Genomic DNA, 23956 nt, shown 5'->3' on the forward strand with positions numbered 1-23956 from the left:
GATGGGTGGATGGGTGGGTGGGTGGGTGGGTGGGTGGGTTGATGGATGGATGGATGGATGGATAAATGGATGGATGGATGGATGGATGGATGGATGGATGGATGGATGGATGGATGGATGGATGGATGGATGGATGGATGGATGGATGGATGGATGGATGGATGGATGGATGGATGGATGGATGGATGGATGGATGGATGGATGGATGGATGGATGGATGGATGGATGGATGGATGGATGGATGGATGGATGGATGGATGGATGGATGGATGGATGGATGCCAAATCCGTATATATAATATTTAAAGAGTCAACAAATTTAGCAGTTGACGGAAGACAAATATTATCGAAGCAGAACGGCTTGGTGCAAACCGATTGACGTTTAGCCGCGAGATTCGAGGTGTAACTTTTAAAATAATAATTTTTTTCTAACATTATTAAAATTATTTTATAAATAAATTATACATACCTTGTAGTTTTTGACGAAGGTCCTTAATGTTGTTTTTAAAAAGGTGATTTTAAATTTAAATATTAACGTTTATTAAGCTCTTTGTGATATTACTTTCTTGATGAAAGATAAATATAAAAAGTTAACGGTGAAGATTAATTTTTGTCTTTACGAAATAACCATGAATTATCGACTATACTGTTTAAGCATACAACAAAATAAAACAAATCTATGCTAATTAAACTGACTTTACTAGATAAAGTAATTAATTTTTTAATCTAATAAAATATTAACAATATATCATATAAATATAGTATTATAAACTATAATCAGTGCAGTAAATTAACTGTACCTTTTATTGCGTATATCGTCATGTTCCCAACAATTGTGTCTTTGTTATTTTCTGTAGCCACACACACATACACGTAGCCATCATACTTGTATTCTATTGTAAACTTCAGTGTTGAAGAATGAAGGTACTTGGCACACGTTGTCCCAGATTCGGATAAAGTAGGTTCGTTAATTGTTACAGCGTTTTTGTCATGATAAGGTGTAAAGCTACTAAAGTTACTTAACCTGCTGCCAAACCTCCATTGGATGTTAACATTGTTAGATCCCTGCAATTATAAAGCACTGCATTCAAATTAAAGAATATATAAATGTAGTTAAAAGTAATTTTAGAAGTAATACTGATGTGTGTAATGCGGGCATTAAATGTATGTATTTTTATATAAAACAGAATCGAAATAAAAAAATGCTATAAAGAAATACATATGACCCACTTACATCCTCCAACTGTAAAAAAAAATGCTTTGAACGAATATCAATTGTATCGGGATATCAATCACATATCGTATGACTGAAATAATCATTTAATGTTGTATTCCTGAAGGAGTTATATCAATAACAGAACTTACATTTACTTCACACGTCAAAGTAACATTGGAATCTTCAATGTTGTATGAACTATATTTATGGTTTTTTAATTTCATGAACAAATCGACATTGGAATCTTCAAGGTTGAATGAATTATATTTAATCGCTTTTAAATTCATTAATAAGTCAATTGGTACATCTGTTAAAAAAAGTAAATTATCAGCATTACGTCACGAACACAATTATATTTAAGAATAAATGGCTTTAATTTAAAAAAAAAAGTTTAATAGCCTATATCTTATTATGAAAAGAGTTAAATGTACCTTCTGGTGAATTCAAATGTGGAACTATATTCAGAGATCCAGGAACTAGACGAGCTGTTAAAGGATATGTATCCACTAGTTAAGCATTATCAACTTGATTATACTTTAACGTACGAAATGTATCGTATCTTCTCGAAAATGTATTTTTTATTGAATGTTTAAATATTAAGAAGTCTATATATCTAAATTGATGACAGTGGCGTAGCTAGCGTAAAGATAGAGTAAGCAAGGCATAGGGCCCAAGGCACTTAGGGGCCTTTTTCTTTCTTTAAAAAAGTTAATACATTTTAATATTTATTTTATATAAACAATTTTATTTAAAATTATTTTTATAAATTAAAAAAAAAAGGCCCCAAGTCCTTTCATCGTGTACAGTCAGTGGCATTCAGTGTGTGTGTGTGTGGGGGGGGATGGGGTGGCGTCGAATAGGGCCCACCCGTCTTATTTACACCACAGGCGCTGAATGTGGGGGGTGGGGAGGGGCGTCAATAAAGGACCACCCCGTATTAATAAGACCACATTAGCTGAGTGTGGGGGTGGCGTCGATAAGGGACCATCCCGTATTAATTAGACCACCAACGCTGCCGCAGTTTCGGTAAGCAATGCAGTGAATCAGCCTATAAAATTTGAATTTGAGATACGAAATCCGGCACCCGTACAATTTCACACATTGCTGAAAACCTCAACTGAGTGGGAAACTTCCTATACACTCTCCCCCCCACCACCACTACCCAGAAACCTGTATCTCCCTTCTGTCTCCCTCATATGTACGACTAGGTTGCAACAATGTGGACGGGTACGCCAGTTCCGTATAAAACTTGAGCTCGATAGTGATAATGGAGAGTTTGATGTATATGATGGGATTTTAAAATCTGATTATTTGCATATTATGATGATGTTATGAAACAAATTGTAAATATGCCTTTTGGGTCAGTAACTTCGACAGCTAAAATAGATCTGAAGAAGCTCAATAATAATTTTGCAAGCTTTAAAGCATGAAAAAGAAATCAAATCTAAATAAATTATGATACAATTTTTAAAAAAATTGTGCTTGATTAGTGGTCACCCCTCTCTTCCTAATCTTTGAGTATTTTAACTTGGATAAAACGTAGTTTTGACAGTACATTTTATATCTCTTGTCATGGTGCCACGACTAAATAGTGTTACCGAATGTGGACCGCACCTTTGCCATGTGACGCAATATATTTTACATTACGGTTCAGTACATAATATTACAACACACTATAAATACACAATAAGGACGTATAAAAAAAAATTTACATTATTACATTATTTTAAACTCCTCCCTCGTAAGTAGCAATAAGTGTTTTTTCCAGGCATTTTTCGAGGGAGGGGGGGGGAGGCCCCCACCTCCACCCCGGGAGAGAGTCTACCCCCACCCACCCCCAGAAGAAAATGGAATTTATAAAGAAAATATATACTTTTAACAGTGTCCCGTCCCCCCGGAAATTTTAGTCAGCCCCCCCTCCCCCCCCCCCGAAAATTTCAAGTGCGCCCCCCCCCCTCGAGAAAAATGTCTGGAAGAAACACTGGTAGCAATCGATTTCTACGCTGCCCATGCTCAGTTGTAGCCAAACGGATGATGAAGGGGCCTATTGATAATTTTTGCACAGGGGCCCGAAAATCCTATCTACGCCACTGATTGATGATATTTCTATAATAAACAGAAACCGATTTATTTGGTGACGGCATCATTCAATTTATAAGACTATATTTAATTTACTCTCGATCAATTTATAAATACATAATGGTATTTTATATTATATGTATATCTATAATTAATAAAACCAATTAATAGTACTTTGTGTGATATAATTTATAAATATAGTTTTATAAATTTTGTGAATATCGCACAATTAGTAATGCATACGTCTAGCTTAAATTATATTTTCTATACACAGTTCAATTAAAACTTGTATACTTCGAAAATCTTATTTAAATAAGTAACAATTTCAATGATGCAGCTATTTCTATATTAATAAATTTGGCTAATTTTTAAAAAAAAATTGAAACAAAAAACAGATTTATTGGTTACTGCGTCACACAGTACAATAATTTGTCTCGCAAATATCAGATATACAGATAAATGAAAACAAAAAGATATTAAAAAGTAAATTAATTGATAGTAACGACAAATCCCACGTTAAATGATAAACAATGTATAGGAATGATAACTCGCCTGTAATTGTGATATTCTGGTACCGATTTGCTATTTGAACATGATTCTTTGAATTGAAGTATATCGCAGAACAAATATACAAGCCATCGTCTGGACATCTAGCATCATTGACCGTTACGCTCATCGTCATTGTGTTTCTGTTATTTAGTCTGTCAGTTGAACCATTTATTCTTCCATTGAAATTGCATCTCCATTTCATGACATTAAAACTTTGTAGTCGAAACTAAGAAGATTATTTTTATTAAAAAATATAAGTAAACTAGGCATGCTGCCCAGCTTTGCTTAGGCTTTCGAAAACACTGAGAATTTGAATGCTTAATTAATTCGCCCGAGGGTCGGTCTACGACCTCAGGAGTTATGAAGAGGTTCCTCCGTGGACATTTTTTTTTTCGATTTATAGCTCATATAAGGTACCGGTCAGTCGAGGTCAGTTTTGACCCCATCATCGTAGACTTTTCGGCCAACCGGCCCCCGTGTTCTGTCGCCCCAAGGCGCCGGGAAGTGCCCTATCGGGCACCCGACAACTTTGCTTTATATATTACTAGCGTACCCGACCCCCGCGCGTTGCCGCGGGGATAGAAGAAAGTCTGACGATATATATATATTAGAAGGATATCACCAATGCATTACCAATCATATGTTCTTAAACGCGTGTCCTTCTTTTCTAAAACTGTGTTATTTAAATGTAAACAATGCTTGCGCTTGGATAATAATTATCGGGACACGGGTTTTCCTACACTACCGCATGAAAACATTGAGTGTACATTAATCACTCACCGAAATAATGAGGAAGAACACACTTCGGTGACCACCCATATGTCAGGGACGTAGAGGGGCGCTCTCAGGAGCCCCCCCCCCCCCACCCCCGATTACACTACCGCAGAGGCGCAGCGTACGACCCCTGGCTCCTTAAAACTAACAGGCGCCATCGTGCTCATAGGATAGCCCAGCGTGCCAAATAGCATCCTGTAAACCAGGGGTCTCCAAACTTTTCAGTCCGAGGGCCGCATTAACTATCAAATTTCAGTTCGGGGGCCAGTTTCTTCCAGGCATGTCTTTGATTTTTCTGGGCAAAGTTCCTCAGCCATCACCAACAAACGTTTTTTTCCGTGGGCAAAAAGATCTCCGCGGGCCGGATGAGAGGACTTCGCGGGCCGCATCCGGCCCGCGGGCCGTAGTTTGGAGACCCCTGCTGTAAACAATGATGCAGATTTCGTCATTCGCTAAAGTGACACAAATGAACAGGATTTTTTTCTTTAACACATACAAAAATTATTTGACGTGTTTTCAACATCAGTTTTACTGATGCAATATGCTAGCGTTACTAATGATCTATTATTAGATGCTCGGTCTCAATTTCGGCCTGGATCGTCTAATAATAGATGCTTATTGCATCATTCGCAAAGTGACGAAACTCTAAAGTAGGTTCCTCATATTCAAACCGTTATTTTTTCATCTTTCGCAAGGTGAAGAAACTGTACAGGATTTCCTCGCGTTACAAAGTTATTTTTAGAATAGATGCTTATTGCAAATTCGCAAAGTGACGAAACTCTAAAGTAGGTTCCTCATATTCAAACCGTTATTTTTTCATCTTTCGCAAGGTGACGAAACTGTACAGGATTTCCTCGCGTTACAAAGTTATTTTTAGAAGCCTGTTGTAGTTTTACCGCTGAATATAGTAGTACCCCTTACTCGCTATGCAGGACGCTCGATTAACGGATGCCAAGTGCCAACTTAGTCGCTCAAAAACTCGGCGCCAAACCGTGTTTTGACGAAAGTTGTACCCTATATGGCGCCGCCCGTAAGAAATTTTAGTTTTCTTTTTCGCAGAAATATTCCCGGGAGTATTCTCATCTACTCCCTAAAGTTTGATGGCATTCGGATGAACCGCATCCGAGTTTTATTTTTTATATACCGTGTATAGAGAAAAAAAATCGCCCCCCCCCGGTGGTGCGCCGCCCTTGCAATATAAAACAATATTTTTTGCAGAACCCTACCATTGAGTGATCTAATCATCTCCCCAAAGTTTCATGGTACACGGATGAACGGTGTGAAAACGAAATTTTATATACCGTATATAGAGAAAAATCGCACACTCCCGTGGCACCGCCCTTGCGAAATTAAAAAATATTTTTTTACATAACCCTTTCCAAGAGGGGTATAACGAACTCCCCAAAGTTTCATGCCTATCGGATAAACGGTGTCACTGCAATTCACTTTTATTTTTTTATATACCGTAAAAAGAGAGAAATTGGACCCTCCCCTGGCGCCGCCCTTGCGAAATTAAAAATTATTCTTTTACAGAAACCTTCCCTGAATTGTTCTAATCATCTCCCTCAAAGTCTCATGGCTATCGGATAACGGTGTCATACCAAAATCGACTTTTATTTTTATATACCGTATATAGAGAAAAATTGCACCCTGCCGTGGCGCCGCCCTTGCAAAATTAAAAATGATTTTTACAGAACCCTTTCCTAGAGTTTTATAATGAACTCCCCAAAGTTTCATGGCGATCGTGTGAACGGTGTCACCTCAATTCACTTTTATTATTTTTATATACCGCATAAAGAGAAAAAACAAATCGCGCCCTGCCGGGGCGCCACCCCTGCAAATTTGAAAATGTTTTTAGCGCAGAAATCTCCCCAGTAATATTCTCTACATGTTCCCAAAGTTTCATGGCGATCGTGTGAACGGTGTCACCGCAATTCACTTTTTTTTAATATAACGTATATAGAGAAAAAATCGCACCCTACTGTGGCGCCGCCCTTGCGAAATTAAATATGATTTTTTTACAGAACCCTTCCCTAGAGTGGTATAATGAACTCCCCAAAGTCTCATGGCTATAGGATGAACGATGCCAAACCAAAATCGACTTTTATTTTTATATACCGTATATAGAAAAAAACAAATCGCGCCCTGTGGGGGCGCCACCCCTGCGAATTTGAAATATTTTTTTTCGCAGAAACCTCCCCAGGAATATTCTCAACAACTTCCCAAAGTTTCACGGCGATGTGATGAGAGGTGTAGTAATGCATAAAGGACACACAAACACACAAACACACAAACATACATTGCTTTTTATATATATAGAATAGAAAAAAACAAATCGCGCCCTGTGGGGGCGCCACCCCTGCGAATTTGAAATATTTTTTTTCACAGAAACCTCCCCAGGAATATTCTCAACAACTTCCCAAAGTTTCACGGCGATGTGATGAGAGGTGTAGTAATGCATAAAGGACACACAAACACACAAACACACAAACATACATTGCTTTTTATATATATAGATAGAGATTAGCAAATTGCATAGATAAACAAAGATTTCAATAAAGTAATTAAGGCCTGAAATACTTTAGTATAGAAATGTATTATTTGAATAGATGAATCTAGAATATCTAGATCTAGAATCCAAATAAATAAAATAAATTTTATGAGTTTAGGCCGGAAAAATTGTATTGTATACATTTCATAGTGTACGTAGATCTAAAGCAAATTTGAATGAAATAGTTCATTTCTTTTCATTCTAAACACGGCAGATGACGTCATTAGTTAATGTATAAGCAATAGTGACGTCACAGTTTTATGCGTTCTTTTTCACATATATTAATGCTTTTCCGGTTGCATAAATAATACTGTTTCTCTACATTCGAATACGCCTTTAATTTTTATTTTTCTTCTTTAAATAAAATTGTGGTTATACATTTAAAACATCTAACATATTATTTTCAACAAAAGTCTGTATAAAGTTCTCTATATATCGCTGCCGTTTCTGACGTGATGTCCGGCGAAAATATTTTGCGGACAGACAGAGAGAGAGAGAGAGAGAGAGAGAGAGAGAGAGAGAGAGAGGTGCGCACATGGGGAATTATATATTAGGATAAATAGATTGGTCTTTTAAAGTAAACGTTAGTGGGTAGTGATGAAATAGCAGTTTTAGTAATATAAGGCGTACATACTAAATGGTATGCTTTTTTGTTTATTATTTTCAGATCATATTGCGAAAAAAGACTATACAATCATGAAATTCCTTACTGCTGTTTCGTATGGGGAGGTAAGCGTGTTGTATCTCGCTAAAATAGTTGGCTCTTTTTTCCCATCTCTTTTTGCAATAGTCATTCTTAAAATTGTCGTTGCATTTGTTGGAACACCAGCACGTGTAGCGTCACATGTCACCGTGAACGATCCTCCTACATCAACAGCTTTTGGGTTGACGAGGGTTTCACTAATTGGCTGACTAGCAGTAGAAAATAGACATTAAGGAGGTCAAGATCAATTAGAATTTAAATAGAACAATTAATTAATGCTAACATTGAGCTCACTTTGTTACTTCAACAGACACTCATATGTGTGTGTCTGTGGTGTTTAAATAAATCTTTGATTTAACTAGTCGATATTTACATGATAATAGCTGCAAGAAATTAACTTTCATCAATGAAATATCCAATATAGATATAGTAAGATGATGCTTATTCTTTCAGTATCATATAATGTTCAATAATAAATTTCAACCGCTAAGTATTTTAAACCTAAATATATTTAAACTAAAATATGTATGCTACGGGACTTAAACAAAATGACTTTGGTAAAGTGGCATTACGTACCTTATAAATGTCGACTCTGTCCCTGAAAATATTGCCAATATATGGAGTATATAAAAGTTGTAACTAATCGAAAGGGTTTAAGATCAACAGGAAAGCTAAGAGAAAAATAATGATGTTTTATGTCGTGTTCCAGATTTTGATTTCTTAATATTTTGTAGTAATTCTTTTTTGCATTTAATATTCAACGTTCATGCTTTAACTTAAATTAAAAATGCACGTACAATCACTATTTTAAGTTTTTAAAAAAGTTAATTTTCTATTTTTTTTTAAATATTGACTTAATGACTACAAAATACCTTTCTTATTGTACAAGGTCATATTGCCAACATTTGTGTCTCTTTTGTTTTCTGTAGCCACACATACATACATGTAGCCATCATACATGTCTTCTGTTTGAAACTTCAGTGTTGACGAATGAATATACTGGACACAGGTTGTCCCAGAACTGACCAGCACAGGTTCACCAACTGATATCGCGTTTTGTACAGGATATGACGTAAAGCTGCTAAAGTTACCTAACCTGCTGCCAAACATCCATTGAAGAGTTACGCTTTCTGATCCCTGATTTGATATACGGCGTAATTTAAAAAATTAATTTAAAGAAAACCTAACTGTAGATAAAGCCGATAATATCGAAATAAATGTAGCCTTGAGATATCTATTGAGAATAATTGACTATACAGATATTTAAAAACATATACATTACAATATTATAAGAAAATATTAATTGTCAATGTAATTATGTATATATATATATATATATATATATATATATATATATATATATATATATATATATATATATATATATATATATATAATTAAAAGTTACACAACTAATCTATGGAAAAATTATTTAAAAATATAACGTTTGTCAGAATTACTATTACAACTTCAAAATAGTCTAGGTTACATAATCTATACTCTAACACGAATTTATAACACAGTTAATACTTAGTGAATACTATAATGGTTCTTACCTCGACTATACAATTTAAATCAAATTCAGAACCTTCACGAATAACAGACTCATACGGACCCAGTCCAACTTTATCCAAAGTATTTAAATACAGCGACCTCAGAACGTGCCGTGCTGTTTACAAATTTAAATATAATTTGCCACATTTAGACAACGTTTTTTAAAATGTAAATCAACATTGATATACAAACTGATTTCTTTAAATATCAACAAATCATGCAATTAATTTAATTTAAAATCATTGCATTTTACTAAGAAAATAAATTCATAGAAATGAATAAATAAACATACTGTTCTTTATTATGTATTTGATAACAAACATTAATATTATATATGTTTGCGATTACACGGAATATGAAAATCTCGCCTTTAATCGTGAGATTCTGGTAGCTATTTGTTATTGAATCATTTTTATTAGAATTTTGGTATATGGCAGTACAAAAATACAAGCCAGCATCTGTACATTTAGCATCATAGACCACCATTTCTATTTTGATTGTATTCCTGTTCTTTGGTTTATTTGATGTTCCTTGCAAGGTTCCAGAAAAACGAAAAGTCCATGTTCTTGCAGGGAAAGTTTGCGGTGGAGTCTAAATATAAATTATATATATATATATATATATATATATATATATATATATATATATATATATATATATATATGTAAAAAAGTGAGATGTATGTTGCATTGTTTTTATAAGAATTAATAACAGTCTAGCACATCTTGTTTTTTGCTTTTGCTTTAAATAAGGCCACATTTCATTAAATTAAATACTTATCAAAATGATTCCACAAAACAACGGAAGAGTTACCTTAGCCTCGTATTGAGTACCATTATGTCCGTATCTTGCTAAAGGTTTAAGCTGCTGTGTACCATCTGACCACTCAATCACCAGCGTCCGAACTGTTGTAGCAGTTGTTGGAACACCAGCACGTGACGCGTCACATGTCACAGTAAAAGTTCCTCCAGTCTCAACTACACTTGGGCTGATAAGCTGATCACTTATTCTTTGACTAAATGATATACGATACATTTGTTTAACTAAATGTTATACCAGTATCGAAAATGCAATCTATTATATTTCACATTGCGATTACAGGTGATTCATTTTGTAGATGTTACAGATTACATTAATTTAATATTTATTAATACTTGTAGCAAAATCTTTTTAATAAAATATTAGCACAACAAATTTGTTCAGAGGTAATGCTCTTCTAACAAAACTGTATTATTCCGTCTGGTAACTGAGGGATTTACAAAAACTTCATGCTAGACTACCATTCATAACAGCACATATATAATGAATCGTTTTCGCATTAGATATTCTAAAATTGATAGTCACAACAAACACATCTTTTAATTAACGTTTTAAATAAACCTAAATAAGCCTCAAATTAAATTTGCAAACAACTTGCGAGTGATAACTCTAAGCTTTTTATCCCAGAAATAATGTATCCATGAAGCTGATATAAGAAAGAAGTAAAAACTAAATAATGGTTGAGAAATCAAATTAAAATTAACGTTTACAATAGGCCAATACGTACCCTGTATAAGCTGGCTCCGTCCCTGAAATTTTTTAAAAATTATTTGTGTACATAATATATAATGTTAATCAAGCATTATTAAATTTAAAAAGTTAATATTTACATTATCAATATCAATTATCAAACATCTTTCTGGTTTGCCAGTTATAGAGTATTTTAAACAAGACACAATGCAATTTCCAAGGTGTGTTTATGAATAGGTTTATATTAAACTACCTAAAACTGACAGTTTCTTCTTGCAATTTACAGTTTGAGCGGTGAGATAAAATTACCTATTTTGGTGTAGATCGTCATATTCCCAACTAATGTGTCTCTGCTGTTGGCTGTAGCCACACAGACAAACATGTAGCCATCATACTTGTATTCTGTTTGAAACTTCAGTGTTGACGTATGACGGTATCGAACACACATTGGGCCTAAATCAACCATCTCAGATGTTGTATTTGGTGCAGGATATGGCATAAAGCTATTTAAATTATTTAATTTGCTGCCAAACTTCCATTGAAAGGTTACGTTGTTTGGACCCTGCAAACAATAGGCAAAACAAAAAAAGAAAAATGCTCTTATCCAGATATGCATTAGACACGAACTTGATTTGTGATTTTGTTTTGTGTCTAGAACAGTCATCTATAAATTCTATATTTTGCTATTAAATAACAACCAGTTTATATAATCTAATTCACACAATTCAAAAATACAAATGTATTATTATTGCTTAAAATTAATTTAGTTTATACATTAGATTATATTTTAAATTTTTACACAACCGATAAAATCTGACGTAGCTTACTTCAACGCTGCAGATTATTTCAACTTTAGACCCTGGACGATGGACTGACTCAAATGGACCTAGTCCAGTATTATTCCAGGGATTTAAATACATCGACGTTACTGTTCCAGCTGTTTAAAATTTAAAGATTATTGGGCAATCTTACTTCATTTGTTTTATTTTATTATCTTATTTTAATGGTTTACCAATTTAATATCTACGTACTTCTAATTTAAACAAACACACTTATCCGTTATCGTACATCTACTGATTTTTACAGCGTTCACATTTTTTTTTACATTTTTACAGTATCTGTTGGTAGGTTTTGCATTTAATTAAAATCAAAATTAAATTGAGATTTAAATAAAATTTGAAAAACTCATGACATTTTACTACGTTAACAGAGTCAAAAACAACTCACATGCTATAGACTGTTATATCAAATTTAGTAAATTTTTTGTTTTTTAATATAAAAAAGATGCCGATCATCACACACCTCTAATAGTGAGATTCTGGTAGAATTCTTGTGTATTTTTAATATCAAAGTAGTCGGTTTCCGTTTGCCACGACCAACAATAATACAAGCCAGCATCCTCACATTTAGCATCTCTGACCACCATTTCCATTTTCATCGTGTTCCTGTTCTTTGGTTTATTTGATGTTCCTTGTAAGCTTCCATTTAAATAAAATGTCCAGTTTCTTGCGGGTACAGTCTTTGGCGGAGTCTACAAGCAAAAGTAAAATTACATTTGTGTTATTAATAGCATTTAATATATATGTATATGTTTGTATGTTTCCATTACAAATCATATTAGGAGAAATGATCTAAGAAATAAAAATCCCAGACAAATTTCTCACAGACAAATGATCTCAGGACAGAATATCTCAGGATAAAAGATATCCGGACAAAATATATAAAGTCCAATGATACCATGGACAAATGATGTCAAAGTATATGGCTTTAAAATGTGAAGCTAAAAGGATGTTCTCGAACGAAAGCAGATAAATCGGCATGAATGAAGTTTGGAAGCTGATGATGTAATTTTAGGCATAACTACGGAGTAAGGAAAAAGGGGGTGCAATACCCCGACCTGAATGAATTGCATGAATTAATTATAATTTCCCAGGGTCCGAAGAAAATCCATACATCTCTTATTATAATATGCGAAGTAATTGCTTTTTCTATTTCTAAGGATGACTGCTCATAACAAGTTCCGCTCAGATTTTGTTCTATGGTGTTATTCATTAATCCTTGTAAACCAGTAATATACTTTTGGGCATCCTGACCTCTGACATTTGACCAGTTGTATACTTTTGGCCGTCCTGATATCTGACGTTTGACCAGTAGTATACTTTGGCCGGCCAAATCTCATAAGAAGAGGTTAATGGAACTAGCAATAATGAAAGTATAATATAAGTCTACATTTAGAAGTTAGAAATAGTTGTTAATTCCTTGTATTATTTTTCAGGATTTAGCCGTTCAAAATGAGTTTCTTCCAGGCATCTCTTCGAGGGGGGGGGAGGGGGTTGTTCCCCCCCCCCCCCCCCCGAAGAAAGTCTCCCCCCCTGAACGAAATAAAATGTATATAGAAAATATATACTTTTAACAGTGTCCGCCCCCCCCCCTCTAAATAAGTCTATCGCCCCCCCCCCCCCCCGAAATTTTCAAGTGCCCCCCCCCCCCCACCCGGAGAAAAAAGTCTGGAAGAAACACTGAATGCGACTTTAATTAACGTCATACGCTGCGTGATATTTCTAAACGTGAGACCTAAAAATCAAATACTTACTATTTTTGTGTATTGATCATCAACCCAGTACTCTGCTAACTGTTCAGTGTCTGTCCATACTGTCCTTACAATAACCAAACCTTCTACCGTTGTAAAATGTGCTGGAGTACCAGCACGTGACGCGTCACATGTCACAGTAAAAGTTCCTCCAGTCTCAACCACACTAGGGCTGACAAGCTGATCACTCGGCCTCTGAGGTTTATTACTTTTTTTATAACTGAATCCTGAAATAACAATCACATTTATATTTTACTTACGATAAATATATTGATACATTTTAAAATAAATAGCAAAAAAAAAAAATAAAAAAAAAAACAACAATAAATGTAATCACAATTATTAATCGAATGTGTTATGTTATTTTTTCATAAGGTGATAAAAATCTGAAATGAATCTGACCTGTTGGCCAGCATAACAGCAGCACCGTTAAGCCAAACAAAATGTCGGTGTACATTTTAAATCAATTTTTCAGTATTGGGAAATATAGATTTAACTGTTGTAACTGTACATTGTAGAAGACAACTGCAACGATCAAACTAAAAGACTGATTTGACCGTTGCAACACATTTTGACTCATTTTTTATTTTAATTATGATGGAAGAGCAGAGGCGTTGTCAATGGTGGAGCAAAATGGTGGGGGGGGGGGGGCTGTACAAAATAATAAGAAAGTATAGCTATCCCGAGATTTACTTGACTTAAATTAAAATTTATGTAAAGTTCCTTACAACCTGTATCTGTTACTTGTTGTCAGCATTATGCTTAGCCACCTTTACTTACCCTAGCGTGAGTTAGGAATCCATCAGTACTGAGTAGACTAAGGAAAGGTCCACTGACTTTAACCCGGATTCGAACTCAAGACTTTCAGGATAGCAGTCTAGCGCTCTGACGCTATTCCACACCGCCCCTAATTAAAATCTATCAGTCAGTAATTATTTGTTAAAAATCTTTGGCGATATTAGGATCTTGAAGTTTATATCAATTGTATTTAACACGTTATGACTTGTAATTTTTTTTAAAAAGTCAACTGATCGCTAATCCCATCTTTTAACTATTTGACTAAACCCTCCCTCGAACACTACTCCAACCACGCCTCTATTTCAGAGGCTTACAGTTTCCAATTCAGCACATTTGATCAATAAGAAACAGATCTCTGTCTGGGCTGTCCAACAAATGTTCACATACATGTGGGTAGTTTAAAGGATTATAACAAAAGATATGATTAACCGACCGATTTCATACAGATAATCGTACATGTATTTAAACAATAGTTGCCCGTTGTTACTTTGTTAAAAAGATTAGGACTAGGATTTAAAGTTAAATAAACAAAAGAACGGATTAACCACCTGTCATCTAGCAGCCAAACCTGTTTGTAATATATATATATATATATATATATATATATATATATATATATATATATATATATATATATATATGCCACAGTGACATCCCCCTTTACGTGTTATATAGAGAAAGGTTAGGGGCAGAGGCGTAGCGACCCTTCCCGATTTGCACCCCCCCCCTCTTGAACTTTTCATTTGCACCCCCACCCCCACTCAAACTTTTCATTTGCACCCCCCCTCAAACTTTCAATTTGGCGCCCCCCCCCCCCCCCTTAAGGTCGGCGCCAGGGGACATATGTCCCCCCCGCCCCCCCCCCCCCCCGTCGCTACGCCTCTGGTTAGGGGAGATCACTCCCGCTTTATTTAATATTAGTGAGAGATTGATGTGGTTGTAGTTTGAGTGTATTGTGTTCAGTGTTTCTTTCAGACTTTTTTCTTCGGGGTTGCACTTGATATTTTCGGGGGGGGGGGGGAGAACTAGTAAAAGTAAATGTTTACTATATAAACGCCATCTCGTTCGGGGGGGGGGGGGCGTTAGACTCTCTTCGGGATGGGGGGGGGGGGCGTTAGACTCTCTTCGAGATGGGGGGGGGGGCGGAAGAAACAGAAGAAACGAAATAAGAAACGAAACTGCCCGGAAGAAACTCTGATTGTGTTTATAGTGCAAGTGTTGTGTGTGAGCGATGTGGGTGTCATATAGTGTGGGAAGGGGTCATGAAGTGTTGCTGTGTTGCAATTCCACTAAAATACGCTAATTAAACAGTACAGAAGCACTGACAATTACTTTTTATGTCTTTTAACTGGATCACAAACTGCCACACTTTTTGACCTCTACTGACCCAGTTAACGTTGTATTTTATTGTTGTGTTTTTGTGTAATCTAATTATTCGTGACTTCAAAAAAATTTCCTTTTAAAAATTCTAGTATAATCTTCGCTACATCGCCTTAATGTTTAACATTGTAGAATCAGCTTTCAGTGGTGAGATCATTTGTCTTATATAACTGCATGGCTTAAAATTAGTTAAACATTTCAAATTTATGTAGCGAATAAATGTATGATAGCTTCAATAACAAATGCAGTATTGTTAGCTTCATTTGACAGATTTAATGACACAATTTAGATGAAACAATTAGACAAATGGCTATTAGTCAACAATAAGTCAACTATGACTAACGTCTATGCCTACGTGGATGAAACAATAACAATAACTTGTCTATTCAGAATGCAGCTATTATTGCTGTTATATAGTTGCATGTATATTTTGACTATTATTATAGTCCACTTGTATGTAACTATGACTACTACTGGTGCCTACTCGCGTGTTACTATGAATATTAATGTTGACTACGTGTAAATAGCTATTACTACATCTTTTGTCTAATTGAACTGCTTTGAGCAGTCACAATGTTAGTCCCCGCCCTCCTGACATTGCTCATTGCGGGCGCCACCACTGGCATGCCCGTCCAAGAGGACATTTCCGGTACCATCACCATCACCATCCGATCTGAGGAGGCCCACATTCCGGTAACCATAAGTTTGCATAATTTTACTGACAGATTATGTAAGGACTAAACTTTAAAATCTACTGACAAATTATTTAAGGCCAAAAGTTCATAGTTTACTGAAAGATTATGTAAGGAAAAAAGTTGAAAATTTACTGATAGATTAGGTAGACAAAAGTTCAAAGTTTACTGACAGATTATGTAAGGACAAAAGTTCAAAGTTTACTGACAGATTATGTAAGGACAAAAGTTCAAAATTTACTGACAGATTATGTAAGGACAAAAGTTCAAAGTTTACTGACAGATTATGTAAGGACAAAAGTTCAAAGTTTACTGACAGATTATGTAAGGACAAAAGTTCAAAGTTTACTGAAAGATTATGTAAGGAAAAAAGTTGAAAATTTACTGACAGATTAGGTAGACAAAAGTTCAAAGTTTACTGACAGATTATGTAAGGACAAAAGTTCAAAGTTTACTGACAGATTATGTAAGGACAAAAGTTCAAAGTTTACTGAAAGATTATGTAAGGAAAAGAGTTCAAAGTTTACTGACAGATTATGTAAGTAAAAAAGTTGAAAATTTACTGACAGATTAGGTAGACAAAAGTTCAAAGTTTACTGACAGATTATGTAAGGACAAAACTTCAAAGTTTACTGTCAGGCTATGTAGATTCAACTTACATTACAAATAAAATATGTTTCCACTCCATATACATTTTTATATATTTGTGCTATGTCAATGTAGTATGACTTATCTAGATGAATGGTCTACGTCACGGTTAAATATCTATGCTAAGATAAAAAAGTACCATGTCTCATTAGATAAAACTTGCTATGTATTGAAAATGATAAAATTAACATTAATTGTATCCGGTTTTTTTTGCAACTTATATTAGACGTGTATTTATGCAACTTTTTCGTTTATTACTAAAAAATATTAAATTCTAAATATGTACAAACACAAAATCGAACACAAGCATACACTTACACACTAAGAAACATACAGATGACCACAAATACACACATTGAGAAACATTCACAAGTACGCACAAACACACACGACAAAACAAAGACAGAACTACACCGTATTTCTAAATGAATAAAAAAAATAAAGGTATTGTTTCCAACACAGGAGGACATCTCTGGTACCATCACAGTAACCTTCAGGGCTGATGAAGTGCAGGTATTTACAAACTGGCCAACATTAAAGCGGCAGTTGATTTAGATTGTTGACAAACACGAAACGATATCTAAACTGGTGTTAAATGATGTATACATAACCTACCATTTTATAAATGCTTATCAGTAAACATATCAAGTATTTAAGACACATGTATTATTCTCTATACCCCCTCACGAAATATGTACACTACGCCCGTAGAGAAGTGAAGAGGAGATCTCAGGTACCATCACCATCACCATCAAGTCGCTAGAAGAATGGAGCACCAAATCCTTCCTTCCCGCGTCGTTCTCTGTAAGAAATTAACTCAGAAATATATATATATATATAAATATATATATATATATATATATATATATATATATATATATATATATATATATATATATATATATATCTATATATATATATATATATATATATATATATATATATATATATATATATATGTGTGTGTGTGTGTGTGTGTGTATTTTATTGCATATATAAATCGCATATATATTTATATTACAAGTTACCGTATACCGTATACCGTATACCGTATACATTTAAGCCTTCATACAGTTGCCGCTGGTCACCACATATATATTATATCAATATTTTTTTATTCCTCCCGCAGAAGAGAGATGGACAGGACATTAGTGGTAGCATCACCATCAACATCAGATCTCAAGAAGAGCAGGTAAAAAAACTATTTAAAATACTAGTGACATTTACAATGCGTTAAAAACATCTATTATGACCTTTTAGTATAAATCAGATAAAAAAAACAAATGGTAGCTGCAGTGAGGTTAATGTAATTAGTAATAAAACAGATAGTATTAGTTACCTCACAACTTAAAGACAGTTACAAGTACTATGGACGTTTCGACCCAAGGTCTTCGTCAGCACACAACAATGTGATTACAGATTAGACAAATAAAGACAAACAGTAACACATTTTTTGACTTAGCTCGACAGTGAAAACACGTCTTGTCTGCTAGCCACGATATCCAAAAGAAAAGACGCGTGAGAAGGACGCTTGGACACCGTATAGGGGTGGGGTTGGGGGGCGTGGTGTATGCGGGAGGGGGGGGGGTTGTTAGGTGAAAGATATATGTTCATTCAAGCCATCGGATGCCCGTGTACCAAATTTAAGTATTAGTCGCGTTTCAGTGCTAAGGCGATTTTTAAAATTGTGGCAAAACCGAACGGCGGTTACACAAAAGTCCTTTTTTAAGTCATGCCCACTCTTGTTGAAGTGTTTGGCCACAGGAAGACCGTCCTTAACACAACCAACGTTGGGACGACTGTATATTACAAACCAACCGATTCACATTCATATCTGCTTTACTCTTCGTCACACCCCCCGGCCTGCAAAAATTCTATACCATTCTCACAATTATTAAGACTGCGACGTATTTGTCAAGATGATGACGACTTTTGGATCAAGGCCCATGAGCTACTACAGTTCTTCCGACTCCGGTCATACCCGGAGCATATACTCCAGTCAGCACTACACCGCATAACAACTGTTGACCACCAAGCCTCCCTTCAACAATTTCCAAAACAAAAGTCAGATAGAACTAAACTCATCTTACCCTACCATCCTCATTCAGTTTTGGCTAAAAATATCATTATAAAAAATTATTCTATCCTCAAGTCAGACCCCCATTTAGGCCATTTATTTCAACAGAATCCTTTGGTTGTGTATAGAAGGGAACGCAACCTTAGAGACCTTTTAGTTCGCAGCCGCCTGCCACCCACTACCAACACCGGTTTTGGCACCACTCCTTGTCCCCGTAAATGCAATACCTGTCATTTCACCCTTCAGGTTGAATCACTGCAGCTGCCGAAGGGAACCCTCAAAATTAAAAATCACTTCAACTGTGAGTCCCGCAACGTAGTTTACGTCATCCAGTGCAGGCGTTGCAACATCTTTTATATCGGACAAACGGGGAAAAGATTGTCTGACAGGGTCAGCCAACACCTGCGATCAATCAACAATGAAGACGGTCTTCCTGTGGCCAAACACTTCAACAAGAGTGGGCATGACTTAAAAAAGGACTTTTGTGTAACCGCCGTTCGGTTTTGCCACAATTTTAAAAATCGCCTTAGCACTGAAACGCGACTAATACTTAAATTTGGTACACGGGCACCCGATGGCTTGAATGAACAGATATCTTTCACCTAACAACCCCCCCCCCCTCCCGAATACACCACGCCCCCCAACCCCACCCCTATACGGTGTCCAAGCGTCCTTCTCACGCGTCTTTTCTCTTGGATATCGTGGCTAGCAGACAAGACGTGTTTTCACTGTCGAGCTAAGTCAAAAAATGTGTTACTGTTTGTCTTTATTTGTCTAATCTGTAATCACATTGTTGTGTGCTGACGAAGACCTTGGGTCGAAACGTCCATAGTACTTGTAACTGTCTTTAACTTGTGAGGTAACTAATACTATCTGTTTTATTACTAGTATAAATCAGGGGTCTCCAAACTTTTCAGCCCGAGGGCCGCATTAACTATTAAATATCAGTTCGGGGGCCAGATTTTTTTCCAGGCGTCTGTTTGGGAAGGTGGAGCCCCCCCCCCCCCCCCAGAAAAAAGTCTCGCCCCCCATCCCAGAAGAACGTCTAGCGCCCCTCCCCCTCTACTAAATATAATTTATATAGAAATATATAAAAATTTCAAGTGTCCCCCATCGTCCCGTCTTGGAGAAAAAAGTCTGAAAGAAACACTGTCGGGGCCCGACAAAACACTCGAGGTCCAAGTTTGTTCTCAAAGTGTTCTTCACATATTCCATTCTTGAAAATGTTTGTTCACACCGGTATGTTGTTCCAAACTTTAAAAGGTACTTTGATGCTAGTTTAATATTAGGAAAGTCTTTCTTGAGCAAAAACTTATAAAAACCCACCCGCCCTTCTTTGAACTTGTCTCTAAGGAGGTCATTTGCTTGCAACTCTATGATCTCCAGCTATAGTTCAACTGGGCACATTTGCTTCAAATGTATTTTGATACATTCTCACTTCTTCTGCCTTTGAATCCAAGCCAGAAAACCTCTACTGAAACTGAAGCTGGAGGTCTGTGTTGATCTCGCATGGAAATAACGTGGTGAACTCAGCTGTTGCTTTAGCCATGAAGACCTTGTATTGCTGAAAGTGCGTCAAGTTGATGGCTTGTACTACTTCCAAAAACATGACAAGTTTTGGATCTAAGGGCTTTAAATCGGTGTAGGCCTATATATCAGAAACTAGATTTCGTTCTCCTGTAGTCTTTTAGACTAGTTATGTCTGCAGCATAGGCCAATTTCTATACCCACTCTTCATCAGACATTAATGCCTGTAACTTGCCTTTACTTTCCAGGACGTCGCCTATTTCCTTTCTTAACTAAAATACTCGGCTCCGAACTTTTCTCACAACTTAGCCATCTTACTATTGTGTAATATAGTAAATCTTGCGATTCCTTGTTTGTATCTTTCAACATGTCTCTGAACTATCTATGGTTGAGCCCATGTGACTTTATGGAATTCACCATCTTCACCAATTTCTGCATCACGGCGGGCAAAAGTATTTGCAGCCAAAGCTGCATTTTCAAATTGTTTTGAATTTCCTGGTAAAAGTTCCTCAGCCACCTCTAACAAACGTTAATTTTTCCGTGAACATAAAGATCCCCGCGGGCCGGAAGAGAGGACCTCGCGGGCCGTAGTTTGGAGACCCCTGATATAAATGATGCATTTTCGACAACAACGTATAACGTTTTAAATAGAATCAGGGTAGTACGGGGTACAGCAAAACAACACCCTCAACCACACTAACTGTAATCGATAAGTTTATACATATAAAATCTATTCCGATTCAAACACATTTCCTTGTTTCAAGCTTTATCTTAGTTCACAGTGTGCATTAGTGGATTTGGGTCAAATCGTGTAACTCCATTTGACCCACTTCCAATGCAGCGATTTCGTTTAAACTTTCCAGATATTACATGTTAAATCTGTCATAAAAATTAATCAATTTAGAAACTAAGGGGAGATAACGAGATTGAATGCTAGCGATCGTTTGATAGCTGGCAGTCAAGTGTAAACTGGTTTTGTTCGCTTTAAAATATTAACTAGACAAATTATATATCTTGGTTTAGCATGCATTATTCTAGACGAGTTTTTTTACATTTAAGTAAACGGTTACGATACAGATACATCGATATGATTTTTTTTTAAAATTGCTACAATATATAACATCAATTTTAATTAAATTTTTGAATAAATGTCAAACAGAAAAGAGATAACATGGAAGATATCTCTGGTACAGTCACCATCACCATCAAGTCAGAAGAAGCGTGGACCGACTACATTGGACCAGCGCTCCAAATCGCTCAGGCTGCTGCGTCTTTAATTGGCAAGAGAGAAATTTCTGAAGAAGCATGGCTTGAATTTATTGGATCAGCCCTTCAATTCGCAACTGCTAATGCTCCATTACTTGGGAAAAAAGATCTTACTGAAGAAGGATGGACCGATTTTATTGGCCAAGCTCTCCAAATTGCAACCAGTGTTGCGCCTTTTCTGCTTGGCAAGAAAGAACTAACGCAAGAAGCATGGACCGACTACATAGGACCAGCCCTTCAAGTTGCTCAAGTTATTGCACCTCTTCTTATTCAAAATCAAAAGCGCAGATACATAGACGACATCTTTATACCACCCCTTGTAACTGGTCGATATATTGGACCACTTCTCATTGGAAAGAAAGAGCTCTCACAAGAAGCCTGGACTGACTACATTACAACAGCCCTCGAAGTTGCTCAAATTGTGACCCCACTGATTGGTAAGAAAGAACTATCCCAAGAAGGATGGACTGATATCCTTGGAACGGTTCTTCAAGTTACAGGCATTGTTGGACCTCTTCTGACTGGCAATAAAAAAGAACTAACCCAAGAAGCATGGTCTAACTACATTGGAACTGCTCTCCAAATTGCTCAAATTGTAACCCCACTCATTGGCAAAAAAGACCTTACCCAGGATGCATGGTTTGATAACCTTCAAATTGCTACAATTATTTCTTAAAAGGAACTTAATATCTCAACACATAACTCTGCTCTCTACTCAAGATACTTACACGTTAAATCTTAACTTGTGTGTCATAAATAACTTTTTTCAAACTCTTATTTAGAAAAGGCAGAAGTTTTAGTTTTTAAAACGGTTTGAACCATGTCAAAAATGTGCATGATATGTACAAAATAATAATGGCTTTTAAAGTAATAAACTAAAAAGAAAAACACAATCTTTATTTTTATTAATCTGTCATTTGTTTTACTTTCTCTCTAAGAATATCTTAGGATTTATTGTAATGTATTGTGAAAAAGGGTAGAAAAAAAGTAAAAGCTCAAGCTAAAGTTTTTAATTCTAAACAAAGTTAATAAATTGAACGGCTAATAGCCTTTTCATACTGTTTTAACTGCATCCTAACTTGATTGCGTAACTGTAAAGTAAATAGATTTAAAAAACAGTGACCTGCAAAAACAGCTTTCCAACTTTATCCAAGATGGGGAGGGGGGGGAGCTTTTTTTGACGAATAATATCGGAAGGATTTACACTGGAACCGTGAGATAAATAGTTTAACACTTAGAATAGAAACCAATTGTATTAAACGTATTACGTAACAGTAAAAAAAAAGAAAAAAAAAGTTATGGTGGGGCGCATTTAGTTAGTAGATAAATCGTTTAACACTTAGAATAGAAACCGATCGCATTAACAAGTACGATTTCACTTGCAGGTTTTGTTAACAAATAACACAACTACTTCTTATTAGTTAAAAGTTTCAATTTTCCCAACTTCAACTTTTACTTCATTGCATTACATCTTACCTAGATCCACTGTATAAAAGATAACTAAACATCACGATTCTCCTATCGCTATCTGATCAGTAAAATAGCATATGGTCGGAGCGGGTGCGTGGGTGGAGGGCGATATTCATTGGCTAAGAAAAATAGAACACAGCTTTCTATATATATAAAATTAAATTAATATAAATGTTTACTAGAAAATAACAAGTATGTTGCACAGAATAGATCAGAATTGTATTGGTTGTTTCATAATAAGCCCAAATTCTGCAATTTTCATATTGTTAAGGTCGGAAGACATTCTAAGCGAGGTAAAACTGGTACAACACGACGACTGCTAAACTCTTTTGATTTTCTGCTCTTATTCGTTTTGGCTTCCTAAGGAGCTTAGGCGTAGGCAACATTTCGTCAGCTAACTTAATTTTTATGAAGATCAAACCCTAATAATCCAACCTCCACCAGTTCTATTTCAAACGATTTTCTTCACGACTTATTCGGTTTCCTTCTTTTCCTTTCTCTCCGTCGACTTTACACCAGCACCTGCTTAGGGATATTATTTACTGTCTTTCTGACTTTGTGCCCTAACCACCAC

General features: G+C 35.7%; 1 protein-coding gene across 1 annotated transcript; it reads left to right on the forward strand.

The window, feature by feature from the left end:
* Positions 1 to 16275: 16275 nt before the first annotated feature.
* LOC131936231 (uncharacterized) lies at positions 16276 to 22797 on the forward strand. Its single transcript, XM_059293142.1, has 5 exons — positions 16276 to 16395; positions 17505 to 17555; positions 17754 to 17846; positions 18172 to 18234; positions 21806 to 22797. The coding sequence occupies exons 1-5, from the start codon at positions 16276 to 16278 to the stop codon at positions 22586 to 22588; spliced, it is 1110 nt and encodes a 369-aa protein (XP_059149125.1). The 3' UTR covers positions 22589 to 22797.
* Positions 22798 to 23956: the final 1159 nt, after the last annotated feature.

This window comes from Physella acuta, unplaced genomic scaffold, assembly GCF_028476545.2.
Source record: "Physella acuta isolate Inbredline_101_S28 unplaced genomic scaffold, ASM2847654v3 ptg000171l, whole genome shotgun sequence".
NCBI lineage: Eukaryota > Metazoa > Mollusca > Gastropoda > Physidae > Physella > Physella acuta.